This window comes from Tinamus guttatus, unplaced genomic scaffold (genome assembly GCF_059628265.1).
Source record: "Tinamus guttatus ecotype Peru unplaced genomic scaffold, ASM5962826v1 Tinamus_guttatus_pri_ptg000293l, whole genome shotgun sequence".
NCBI lineage: Eukaryota > Metazoa > Chordata > Aves > Tinamiformes > Tinamidae > Tinamus > Tinamus guttatus.
In genome coordinates, this window is record NW_028288827.1 from 235,769 (window position 1) to 248,972 (window position 13,204).

The following is a 13,204-nucleotide window of genomic DNA, read 5'->3' on the forward strand; positions in this document are numbered from 1 at the left end:
GGTGTATGAGCTGGCAGGTAGCATTGCCCTGCTTGGATCTAGGAAGGGCACAGTTGGAAAGGAGAAGGTGGATGAAAAGCTGGATGCTGCACAGTCAGCAATACCCTGATCCAGCTGATGTGCAGCATCGACCTGTGTCGCTTGTTCCCCAAATTGTCACCGCTTTCTCCAAAATGCAGGAGACGGTGCATAAACCACATGCTTGTGGTTTAAAGCAGCAGCCTCTTGCCTTTAACAGGGAGTGTGGCCCAACTGGGGGGACAGTGGTGCCCAGAGGCAGGTACCGGCAGCCGACAGCCCCGGGGAATTAGCGCCTTGCAGGAATGCAGGGATTTGCTCCTGGAGGCGCCGGGTGCCCGCGAGCGCTCCGCGCTGCCGACCATGTGCTCCCTAATAACCCCGGGGCCAGATGCCAGCGGATTTGCCACGGGACGGGAGGCCCCACGTGGCTCTGCGGGCTCGGCCGTAAATAGGCAGCCGCAATCTGTGGCATCCGCAGCAGGATTCCGCACCGGGGACGAGCCGCTACTCCAGCTCCCGTTTATTTCCTCTCCATTCCTTTTTCCTACCTGGAAACCGCATGGGGATGTTGGAATTGAGTGGCGCTGTTGAAGAAATCACCTTAGGGGAAGCCAGAAAGGGGGCTGCTGTGGGCAAAGGGATCCTATCCAGGGGCACATCCACAGAGGGAGAAGTGTGGATAACTCCCGCCCAACCCCAACATCTTCCTTTTGGTGCATGGACTGCCCCAGGGCCTTTGGCCTCAGTGTGGGAGCCTCGAGGTCTCCTTGGTTGGGCTGGGTCCCTGGCTCCACGGCGCCTGGCTCTGCTGGAGCATGGTGTGTCCACGCTCCTTGCTGCAGTTTGAGCAGGGAAAGACAGTGTCAGTTTTCCGTTTTTGAAGGCGGAAGAGTTAAAGGCCAATTTTTGCTGCCAGGACACGCTGCTCATATGAATGAAACCTGCCCAATTTTGCACCCGGAGCCCTGGGAGCAGAACGGAGCTTTGGGGCACACCATAAACACGCTCTCGGTGCGGTACTTGCGCAAGGCGGTGCATTTACACAGTGTGCCCACTTGAAGCACTTTGCTGCTCCTTAACCAACCCTGCCGCTCTCAGCTCCTTCCTCCTTCCATCTCCCGGCACGGGTGTAGCGCAGAAGCAGAGCCCCTCTGCAGCACATTTTTTCCCTATCATTTCCCTTTAAAACGCCTGTAATTTCAAGACTGGTCCTTTTTAATTTTTTTCCCCCTTTTTTCCCCATTTTTCCATTCGCCCGCCCCGTGGGGCACCAGGACTCCCCTAAGGAAGCCGGGGGAGGGGAGGATCTCCCCGCATCTCCTCGCCCATCCCGACCTCCCCGCGCTCCTCATGGCCCCATTCCCGCACGCTCCCCCCTCCCCCCCCCGCCTCGCGCCCTCCATTGAGAACTTTTCCCCCCGCCCCGCTCCTGCTCTGACGTCACGGGAGGGTGTGACCAATGGGAGCGCCGCGCGCCGCCGGCCCCGCGGGGGGGACGGGGACCCGCGCGCCGCCCCCCGCGCGCTCGCCCTTAAAGCGCGCGCCCGCGCGCCCGCGTCCCCGCCACCCGCGTCCCCGCCGCCCCGAGCCCGTCCCCGCCGCCCCGGGCCCGTCCCCGCCGCCCCCCGGCGCCATGGGCGCGCTCGTCCTGCTGCTCTGCGCCGCCCTCACCTGCCGCGCGGCGGCCGGCGCCGCTCCGCACCTGCGGGAAGGTGGGTGCAGGCGCGCGGGGCGCTGCAGGTGCCTCGGGTTGGAGTGGGAGGGGGCCGCGGGGCTGGGACAAGCGTTGGTGTCCCCAGTTCCCCTCTGACACCCGCGCTTGCAGGCACGACGCTGGCGCCGCCGCGGGGAAGCCGGGACCCGCCAGCCGTGCCCCGCGTCAGGTTCAACCTGCGCTCGTCGCCCGATGCCGAGGACGACGGCTGCGAGCTCGCCGTGGGCCAGCACGGCGGCCTGCAGCTCTGCGGCTTCAACGCCACCGCCAAGACCTTCTTCATCATCCACGGCTGGACGGTGAGTTCGGAGGAGCCGCTGAGCTGCGCTGTCCGTGCGGAGCATCCCGGGCGCGCGGGGCGGCGTTCCCGTTGCGAGTGCTGCAGCATCGCTCCTGCTTAAAATGCTGGGAAATCACCCTGTTCGTTTGCAGCCTTTCAGGATGCCTTTGTGCCACTAATATAAGCCTTCTAAATGTAACTTTTGCAGTCTTCCTGAAAACACAACTAACTGCTCTGATGATGCTTTACTTAACAACTCTCCAGCTCGTTGTAACCCCAGCCACGTGCACAGAGTCCTCACTCTTGCGGTGCAGGCTCCCCTCTAAAGAAACACAGGGTGGACAGTTTGTCTATCTCTCTTCTCCTGTGCCTTATGTAACGGCGTGTGGGGCATTAGTGGACTTATCGGCTCTGCCTGTGCTTATGCAAACTGAAGTGCCAGGCCTGGAAAATAATTTTGCAATGCTTCAGAAATCCTGAAACTCTCAAGGATGGGGCGATAAGGCTTGCAGGTAGCAGCGCCTCTCCCTTTGCCCTTAAAAGGCAACAAAGCTACTTGCTCCCTGTCTGTCAAAACCTGTTTTTCTTACACCATTAGTGCAGTGTGAAGAAGCTTCAGAGAAGCGTATAGTAAAAGTGTAAGCTGCAAACGAACACCCGAGGGCAGCCCTGTGGATGTGCAGCAACGGGGCAAATTAACGCTTGGGTCTCTCCACAGATGAGCGGCATGTTTGAAACGTGGCTGGGCAGCCTGGTCTCGGCCCTCCGCGAGCGGGAGAAGGACGCGAACGTGGTGGTGGTGGACTGGCTGCCCCTTGCCCACCAGCTCTACACGGATGCTGTGAACAACACGCAGGTGGTGGGGAAAAGCATAGCCCAACTGCTGAACTGGTTGCAGGTAAAATCTGCCTCCAGTGCAATGGGCAATGAAAGCGGTTGCACAAGGGAGCAGAACATGCGCCACCCCTAATGCAAAGGCATAGGTGTAATCCTAAACCCCGAGGCCTCGGGCCTCCCTGGCTAAGGGAGGGGAGGAGATCAGTCTCTTGCATCTCCTCAGCTTGGCTTGGGGGTGCCAGCGTGGGAGCTGGGCATTCGGTGTTGGCGTCCCTTTGGTGAGAGGGGTGGAATATCCTAGTTGGGGTTGAAAGCTGGATGCTACAACTGAGCAAAAAAAAAGTGCCATGCAAACAGGCATTATGCATGTGTCTTGAGAAAACATGCAGGGAGAGAAAAAAAAAAGAAAGAGGGGAAAAAAAAGCAACATGTCTCCTGTTCCCTCCTATCTAGTCCTAGAACAGAACCTCAGAGTCCTGGAGATAGGAGCTGGGCAGATGTTCTAAAAACATCTATTTGTTTTTCCTTACAGGAGAACCCACTCTTCCAACTTCAAAATGTTCATTTGATTGGATACAGCCTTGGGGCCCATGTTGCTGGCTTTGCTGGCAATCATGTCCAGGGGACAATAGGCAGAATTACAGGTAAGTGGTTTTTTTTTAGTGGTCTCCTGCCTTTTAGCAGAGTTGTCCTGCTGAGATGTTTTCCAAGGAGACTTGTTTCCAGCATCCTTGTGTCACGGCATTCTTGCTCTCCACGTGAGAGCAGATATCCTTGAGGTAGGATACCAAATCTGAGGACAACCTAGTCTTAAGTAGGTTTGGATGCTAATGCAAAAGTCTTCCCACCAAGGTCTCATTTGAGGAAAACACTGTTTCCATATAACTCAGATTAATGGAAGTGATAGCTATTGAGTATAGTTTGTCCCATGGGGTGTTTGGCCAAAATCCTCTCTTTTATCAGAAGATATGTTGAGTAGAGTGCCTCAGATTCTGAAGATTCTGGAAAACGGTGACTGTTCCAATCACTTAGCTTTTTCTCTACCTAACTGCTAAGGTGCCCAATTTCAGGTCCTCAGTCGGGCTGAGGTTAATTTAAAGGCAAAGCTCCATCGTGCTCTCAGAAGCAGGAACTCTACTCTGAAAGTAGACCAAACATCTTCTCCAAAGTGGCCCTGGCTGCTAGCAGTTTTCGCAGTGCTAGACTTCTAGTGTTCAGTCATCTGCCACCTTTGGAAGTGTCTCAGATGTGTTGCTTCCAGCACACAACCAGAAGCCACCACTTCAGAGACTGAGCAGAGCACTGCCAATACTGGGATGTGTTGCACATTTAGTGTCAGCAGGCATCATCCTTGTCTCCTTTAGTGAGTCCGTGGTGAAGACATGTGGGGATGGCACCCACAACGAGGCAGGGAATGTCTGTGTAGCGTGTGGGTATGGAGGGCTCCTAGCACCTGTTGTGGATGACATGACCCAAGTTCTTACTGGTGTCCTCTGTGCTGCCCCTAGGCTTGGATCCAGCTGGCCCCATGTTTGAAGGGGTGGACCCCAGCAAGCGCCTGTCCCCTGATGATGCTAGCTTCGTGGACGTCCTGCACACCTACACTCGGGAAACACTGGGCGTCAGCATTGGGATCCAGATGCCTGTGGGTCATGTTGACATCTACCCCAATGGGGGAGACTTCCAGCCTGGCTGCGGACTGAGCGACGTCTTAGGAGCAATTGCCTATGGGAGTAAGTTCTCGCTATGTGTTTTGCCTCTGGTCACTGTAGACTTCTTGTGCATAGACCAGGGTTGGTGTTGGGGAATGATCCCATTTATGAGAGCAGAGAAAACTACTTTTCCTTCTAAACTGCCTGTTCTACTGGAGATAGCCGCTAGAAACTAGATCTGTTTTTAATTCTGAAGTAGCCTGTTTTCCTCCTAACACCTCATCAAAACCTCTGGCCTTCTCATGCTGGCTCTGGAATCCTCTTTAAAGCTGACTTCATGATAGAGACTAAGTGCTGAAGTGTCTTGCACTAACCCTTTTGAATTGCTACTGTTTGAAAAATGTCAAGTTTAGCCAAACTCGACTCCTGCTGGCTCCAAAAGGCTCAGCTCACTGTATCTTACGGCTGCTGAGATGACAAATGCTTAAACAAAATATATCCCTTGCAAATCCTAGCTATTGGAGAAGTTGTTAAATGTGAGCACGAGCGGTCTGTGCACCTCTTTGTGGACTCCCTTGTGAACCAAGATAAGCAAAGCTTTGCATTCCAATGTACTGATTCCGGTCGCTTCAAGAAGGGAATTTGCCTGAGCTGCCGGAAGAACCGCTGCAGTGGCATTGGCTACAATGCCAGGAAAACCAAGAACAAAAGAAACAGCAAGATGTACTTAAAGACAAGAGCTGACATGCCGTTCAAAGGTATGCTTTTCTCTTTTTTTTTTTTTTTTTTTTTTTTTTTTTTTTTTTTTAAAAAAAGAGTATCTAGATTAGAGATCATTTGATCTGAGTGGGGTGAGCCTTACCAAGAGACAACTGACATGAATGTAGATGTGGAAGGGTAGTATCACCTCCAAGCAAGGCAGTAGAGCCTGTTGCTGTTACCAGGCCCCATTCCTGCTCTGCAGCATCACTGAGCTTCCTTCCTCTATGTAGCATAACAAGGGCTCTGGCTGCAAGGACACACCATCTCCAAAGCAGGTCTATGGCTTACATGGTGCCTGCTTGCAAGCCCATCTCCACCTTAGTGTGGTGTGAGGCTTGGAGAGCCCTCCCCAATGTGGACAAAAGTCCTGTAACTCCATCTGTTTCTATCCCTGATCCTGTTTCCACCTGGAAAATGTCAACTTTGTAATCAGAGGCAGAGCAGGAAAAAAAGATGCATGATGTCTTGATATAGACATCTGTATGATCAGAGACTCATTTAGAAAGGGTTTAACTTTTACCTGTCAATGCCCTATTTAATAAAGAGCTATGCTTAACAATGCTGGCTCTTTGCAAACTTGCCTCCATCTGTTGTTCTTGCCTCCTTGCAGTCTACCATTATCAGATGAAAATGCATGTCTTCAGCTATAAAACCTTGGGAGCAGCTGATCCCACCTTCTCAGTCACCCTTCATGGCACTAATGGAGACTCCGAACCCCTCTCTTTAGAAATGTAAGTAAACTGACCTATTGTGCTCCCTTAAGAAAATAACTGGGACTAGACAAGTGCAAGGCAACCCAAGTCATTGACACTAACAGCCTCACTTTATTGTAATTCAAAAACTTTTTGTCAAATAACTTATAATGTCTTTCTGTGAAAGGAAACAGGTCCTCTACACATTAGCCTTCATGGCTCATTGTTGAAGTTTTATGATTCCTCCCCCATTTGGGTATGGTCTGAAAGTACCTCTATCTCTGGAGGGAGGTGTGGCTGTCTTTTTACCCTGTCCCAGAAGAAATAAGGTCTGAAATTCACCTTTAAACTATGGAAGGCTGTCTGAGTCAAGTAATTAATGCCTCCTATTAAAAAAGTGAGTTTTGATAGCTGGTTTAAAGCTATTCAGTAATTAACTGTTGACAGTTAAACAAAAAGCACTTGATAAGCTGCAAAAGGCTATCTCTAAAGCCTTGTGAATGACAGCCCTCCTGGCACTCTTCCATAAGGAAGAAAGGTTGAGTCTCTGCTTATCTTCCAGGCTTGAGCAAATTGGCCTTAATGCCACCAACACCTTCCTGGTCTACACTGAAGAGGACATGGGTGAGCTCCTAAAAATAAAGCTCACCTGGGAGGGAACTTCTCAGTCTTGGTACGATCTGTGGAAAGAGCTCAAGAGTTACTGGTATCGGCCTGCAAAGTCAACCCAGGAACTGCACATCAGACGTATACGGGTGAAGTCTGGGGAAACACAGCAGAGGTAAGTGGCTGTGCTAAGATGTGGGTGAAGCTTCAGCAGGGAGCTATGTTCAGAATTCAACAAGAAAAGTGCTGTTGGGGTTTTGACCTTGCTTGGTGGCATGAACAGTCTTTTTCATATTCAGCATTATCCCTGCCATTATGGGGCAGGAGCATGGGTTACATGAGAAGTTTCAATATGAGGTTATAGAATAGAAATAGAAATCTAGCTTTGCTTAAAACTCACATCTGACATGCTCTGTTTTATTTAAATATGATAACACTCTTGCCCATACGGATTGAATTCTTCTGTTTTAAGACGATATAGAGGCTACCTGAAGAGTTAAAATAACAAGTGCCAAGAATAAATACTAAAGCACATGCTAGCGTGGCTATTTTTGTTACATGTGTCATTGCATTGACTTGGCAGAATGAGCTGGATCAATAAACTACGCAAGCAGCAACATGGTAGTACGAACAACTCAAATGCTATGTTGCTCCTTCTGAGATATCCAACAGCTGAGCAAGGTGAGGTTGCTCATTGGCAACCAACAAGTAGAGGCCTCGTGTAAGAGAGAGTCTACACCCATTTTTCTGAAATCCGTGAAACACAAGGGAAGTAGAAGTAAAGGTTCCCATGTAAAACATGACACCAAGAAAGAAAATGTTGCAACAGCTACTCAGCACAGTAGCGGTGTGTCAAGATACTTCCTGCAGAAGTGTCAAACAATACAACTCATCCTAGAATGAACATAGCATATGGATTACAACTGCTATTTGTGCAGACAAGAGGTAACTTTCTTGAACTGTTTCTTCCTCTAGGTTTGCTTTCTGTGTGGAGGATTCCCAGCTGACCAGAATATCTCCTGGTAAAGAACTCTGGTTTGTGAAATGTGCAAATGACTGGCAAAAAAGGTAGGGGAAAACTAGCCTGGAGAAATCCTGTCTGATGCATGAGTAGAGCCTTTAGATTATTAACCTCCCTTTTATTTATTTATTTTTTTTCCTCCTTCCCTAACAAAAGTGGATAAATGCAAACCTAATTCCCAGCTGTTAGATTTAATGAAAGACTTAATACATGCATGAGAATTAACTAGCAATAGATAATTAGACACTGCTCATTTCTGGTCTCAGTTTGACTCCTTGTGTCTTTTGGTGCTGCCCCAACTCAAGATTCTTGCAAGAGGGGAAAGATAGTTGGAGGCCCCTCAGCAGGGCGTGCTAGTCCTGTTTGCCTCCGGGATGCTCTTCCAGACACCTAGCATCAGTCCTTAAATTTTGAGGCTGGCCCCAGCATGGCCAGATTGTTTGCTTCAACATGCCCTGAACAATGCTTCAGATGTGTCCTTGTTGTTTTGGCTGGATGGCAGTTGCCTTCAGACTAGTCCCAGCTTCTTGGCCTCTCTTAAATCTCAGTTTGTGTACTTGAGGCTTTGGAGCTCCTAATCAAGTGCTCCTTAGGTTAGGAAAGCCCCATGGAAGTCGTTTTTGCACAACCTTCTTGGAAAGCAGAATTCTGCTCACACGTGAGCTGATACTGTTCCAGTCTTGGCAGAAACTAGCAGGCTGTTTCATGTATAGTAGCAAACAACCTAATGAATGAGAACCCTCTGCAAAAAAATCTGCCGCTCTGCTGCAAGCAGTGAAAGATCAAGCAAATGCTCCTGCAGGTAAAATAAAAGGCTGTTTTGATATGCTTCTTGTAATACCCATTAAACAAATTGCTGGCAGATGTACCCTTCCTGCTCGCTGATGCAATGTGGCTTTCACGGGAGGCACAGCAGAGCTCCAAGCAGCTGGATTTCCAGGAAATGGTCCTTCCTCCCCGAGCCCATGAGCGATGACTGCTGCTGGACGGTCTGTTCCTGCCAAGTCCCTGAGAGATTATAGTTCCCTGCCTGGGGACTGTCTGTAAACATCTATATACCCTTGAACAGCTCTGCACAGGCAGACTCTTGTCAGACCTGTATTTTCTATTCGCAGCTATCTGCCTGCTTGTGTGCTAGGTCTGCTCCATTCCCGCTGAGTAGCTATTGGGCAAAGTGCTTTTTTTGACAGAATAAAATATTAACCTGGACTGCCAAAACCTGTTTCTAATATTCTAGCATTTTTATGATTTATTTGTTGCTCTGTGTTTAACCAGGTGTTTTTTCTCTCTACTTTTCTTAGGCCTTCCTCAAACTTGCTCTGAGGACTTCCCTGAAATCTTACAATTGAATAGCCTAGATGCATGAAGACCACACATGTGGGGTGATACTCTGGCAAAAACTCGTCTTGGTAGCACTTAAAACAGCTAGCTCTTCAGGACCAAACACCTTGGAACGGATACAAGAAACAGAAGGACTGTGGTCCTAGACCTCGAATAACTGAAACCACATTCCCCTTTTCTAGGGAGCCTGGTTTGTGCATTTAACCTTCTCTTGATCTTTTGCACTCTGCATTTCCTTAAGCAGAACTGCAAATGAAACCTTTCACAGATCTAGACCTCAGCAATGATCTACTGGCCTGCCTGCTGGCAGAGCTGAGAAGACAACCATGTTAGCTGACTGTCAAACTGCAGGTGACAGAGCTGCCAAGAATGACATAGTGTCTACCATAGGGGTAACTGAATCCAATAGCACTAAGGGCTATGGGAAGATAAGACCACCAAGCATAATAAGTTTTGGGGGGAGTATCTTTAGGGGATAGAATAAGCACAATGTCACTTATCTTCAAGCTGTCCTTTGCTTATCCTAAAAATCAGTTACTGTATCTGGCTGATACTCAAATCTCTATAGGTCACCTTGTGGAGGAGCTCCATTCTCCCTGTATCTAGGGCAAAGCAAGATCCAGCTACCAACTGATGGTGCTGGCAGCTGCCCCAGTGGATGTCTGAACCAAGCATGTGTGTTACTACAGACAGAGCTTTCTGTTAAGCTTTTTAAACTTTTTATTAAGGCAGCTGCCCATCTACTGACTGTGGAGGAAGGTAATGAGCTGTCCTGTTTTGGGAGAATGTTGCATTGGTCCTCTTCACTACTGAGAACGTGTTTGCCTCTGCTCCAATGCTGCTGCAGTATCAGAGCATAGTTAAGACCTTATTTTAGGCAAAGTATTTAACTGAGCCAAACAGACAACCGTCCACCCTCATTGCTGCAATGTCCTAGCTGGATTACCCATGAACTTGGCTTTTTTGGAGTTGGGGATATGCTCAGCAGCTGTCCTGGCTGCTACAGCAAATAGGAGCTTGTTGGAGGTGAACTAGCTCTTTTTTTTTGGGGTGGGAAGAGGGATACTTGGCATAACAACTGAGACTGCACTTGAACTTTGCTGTATGGAAAGGCAATCTCAAGCTGTGGTGCTGCCACATACATGGACTGAGCTCTGAAGACCTAGAAAGTCGTTTGATGCCTCTGGTTGTCTGAGGTTTTTTGGAGAACTTCAATCCAGGCAAAGCAAGCACATTTGGATATTTTAAATGGTTTTATGCAAAGGCTTCAATAAGCCTTTGGTAAGTATCTGTGACTTGTCACCGTGCCATGGGTAAAGTTGTTTCAAAGCCTTATTTTGTATATTGTGGTTTTTCTATGACTTAAAATATTATTTATTTCTCATGCTGTACATATGTAAAGTTTGAAACAGTTTTGAGTAAGTTTTTGTAAGCTTGAAGATGGAAAATAAAGCGCTTTGTGAGAATCAGTTAAGTCTTGTTGTTAAGATATATGCTATCCTGTGTCAGAACAGCACTGTATGCCCCTGTCATCTTTCTGCTGGTCTGCAGCCTGCAGAGGAAGGGACATGGAGGAGGAGCAGCGTTGGGGAGACTACAGAGCAGTAGGTGCCCTTAGCTGGTGAGCTCTTTCCAACCTTCTTGATGGTGGGATCTGGATGGGCTTGCTCTGCCCTCACTTAATGCTGAAGGAGATGAGAAGCCACCTCATCACGCTGCTGCTTATGGCCTTTAGTGCTCCTTGCTGGATGTGGCTGTCACCTTGGCTACCTGAGGTGTAGGGTAAGGTGCTGGATGCTGCTGCTGTTTTGGCAGGCTAGCCCAACAAGTTGGGACTGACTGCCCCTGCTTTCCCCTAGTGCATAGACTTCCTGCATTAATGTGGGCTTTTGTCTGTGTGTGTGTGTGTGTGTGTGTGTGTGGTTTTTTCTTTTTCTTTTTTTCTTTTTTTTTCCCCCTATCCCTAGACTGTCACTTTTCTGAAGTCTTTAACCTTGCCCTGACTTCCAGGGTTAGCCCAAGGGAGGCTACTTTGAGAGAACTTGCCAGAAGCTGAGCAGTGGCTCAGTCTTTCCCAGTTTCACTACCCCTGCAGCAGCCACACTGTCACCTCTAAGGCGTATCAGCAGGAGAGGGGTCCTATCTGTGACAAGCTGGTGGCACCCATCCAGTGGCAGAAGGACTTTGCAAACAGAATAAATACCCCTGAGCTGTGAGAGATTTGCATCACATTACTTCATTAACCTTTTCCTGCAAGAAGACCAGCAAGGGCTGATTGTGAAGAAAGCTGCACTGATGGGGCTGGTGCTGCTCTGTGATGTGTTTCCACTGCCCAACTTATTCTGTGTGTCCGGGTGTTGTCATTCTGGGCATGTGCATGGACAGGCCCCTTTTCCAGCCTCCCCCACAGCAACACCAGAAGTTGGTGTTCCCTGCACTGCAGTTTATTCTGCTGCAAGATCCTCTCCTTTAACAGCGATGGCCTCTTTGCATCTGCGGTGCTTCTGCTAGGACTGAGTTCCTGGTGAGAGCAAACAGACAGCTGAGATGGATGGGATTTTTGCAAGCTCCCTGGATGCTGCCGTGTGCATCTGCCTTCTGCACATTGTAAAGGGCAGGTTGTGAGTCCCGCACCCCTCTGCCAAGCCTGTGGTGAAAGAATCACATCAAGGCCAGGTCACTCGAGCTGCCCTCCCCCAGGGTTTTGGGAATAGCTTTTCCCTGGAGGCGCTGTTCGGGCGCACACACGCACAGGGTTGTGCTGTGGGTCAGGCTGTCTCCAGAGGAACAATGCATCCCACATTGGGAATGCCTGGCAGCTGCTCCATGTCCCTTCCCGGGCATCCCTGTCCCCCAATGTCCCTCCAGCCCCACGGTCACAATCAGCATGCAGCGCTCCAGAGCAGCACGCTTTGCCGGGATGCTTATTCAGGAGCTAGTCTGGGACAGAAAGATGAGTTGTTTTTTTTGGAGGAACAAGAATTCGAGGCTTTTTCAGCAGTTCCCAGTGACGACATCACCTGGCAGCCCCACTCCACCAGGAAAGGCCGGTTCCCAAGGGCAGCCTCCCCAGAAGGCGACTGCCGCTGCCCAAGGAACCCGAGCGGCTGCTCCACACACAGCCCTGCTAATGACTTGTAATTTTACGCCTGTTGCAAAGCTGACATTCCAACATAAATTATACAGCTCAGTGACTTCCAGGCAATGCCGGCAGCCCAGCGGCAAGCACAAAGCCCCTGGCACCTCCTTGAAACCCCTGCGAAAATATTGGGAGACTTTGTACTGCACAGAAGGAAGGGCAAAGCCGCTGGATCCCAAACTGACCCATATTTAAAACTAAGACCACTTTATTTGCTCAGTTTTTATACATACAGATACATACATGTTGCTTAACCTCTATTTTTTTTCTGGTGATTTGCAGCTTTTTCATGAAGCTTCAGGATTTAATGGCAAACCAGAAGAGGCAGAGCACAGAGGCTCTGAATCCTTTTTTTCTGACACGAGCTGTAAGGAGATCGGAAGAGGAGGGAAAGGGACCAATAAAGCGAGGCATTTCGGGCCACGCCACTCCACCTCTCCTAGCCAGCTGTCCCAGTTATTGCAAACAGGCAAACCGGTTCAGACAGAGTAAGAAATGACACAAGACTTGGACCAAACCTTACGGCAAATCTGGTTGATTTTTTTGTGTGTGTGTTTCCTCCTTTCCATATGGCTTTCCATATCCTGTTTTTGGCTGCAAACAGATGCAGCCTACCAAATTATCAAGAGAAAGGCTGCATTGAGCTTAGCTGGAACTGAGCAGCTACGCTGAAACAAGCTTCCTCCCCTGCCATAAAAGCTGCAGATGTGAGGGAGAAGATCCTTGCTTTGCCAGGCTCTGCAAAACAGTGAGATTTGTCAGTTCTTTGAATAGCCCATTAAGAAACACCTCTGGGAAAGCTGGATTATAGACCACCCATGCGTTGCAGCGGAGGCAGCTTGCAAGGCCAAGCCTCAAATACACATGTCCACGCCGTGAAAGGCACCGCTGTCAAACACACATATCCACTAACCCGCACTGCTGTGGATAACTATCTCCAAGAGCAAACGGAGGGCAGAGCAGGTCCATAGAATCATAGAATGCTTAAGGTTGGAAGGGACCTCTAGAGGTCATCTAGTCCAACCCTCATGGATGGGTTTGCAGTGGGTCCAGGGCTGTGGTTAGCCAGGCTGGGAGGACCCTTGGGACCAAGTGTAGCATGACCCTGTGACCAGCAATCAACACTTTAATATGAGAAT

General features: G+C 49.4%; 1 protein-coding gene across 1 annotated transcript; it reads left to right on the plus strand.

The window, feature by feature from the left end:
• The first annotated feature begins 1,654 nt into the window (after window positions 1–1,654).
• LIPG (lipase G, endothelial type) lies at window positions 1,655–9,835 on the plus strand. Its single transcript, XM_088527888.1, has 10 exons — window positions 1,655–1,733; window positions 1,847–2,034; window positions 2,734–2,913; window positions 3,385–3,496; window positions 4,361–4,585; window positions 5,020–5,262; window positions 5,877–5,997; window positions 6,521–6,739; window positions 7,540–7,632; window positions 8,887–9,835. Exons 1-10 carry the CDS (start codon window positions 1,655–1,657, stop codon window positions 8,906–8,908), a joined length of 1,482 nt encoding a protein of 493 aa, XP_088384014.1. The 3' UTR covers window positions 8,909–9,835.
• The last annotated feature ends 3,369 nt before the right edge of the window (window positions 9,836–13,204 follow it).

Excerpts from the sequence above, each read along its gene's own strand:
- LIPG (XM_088527888.1), top strand. The coding sequence starts at position 1,655 with ATGGGCGCGCTCGTCCTGCTGCTCTGCGCCGCCCTCACCTGCCGCGCG. Across the intron at positions 1,734-1,846 it reads CGCTCCGCACCTGCGGGAAG|GCACGACGCTGGCGCCGCCG; the intron begins GTGGGTGCAGGC and ends CCGCGCTTGCAG. Across the intron at positions 2,035-2,733 it reads TCATCATCCACGGCTGGACG|ATGAGCGGCATGTTTGAAAC; the intron begins GTGAGTTCGGAG and ends GTCTCTCCACAG.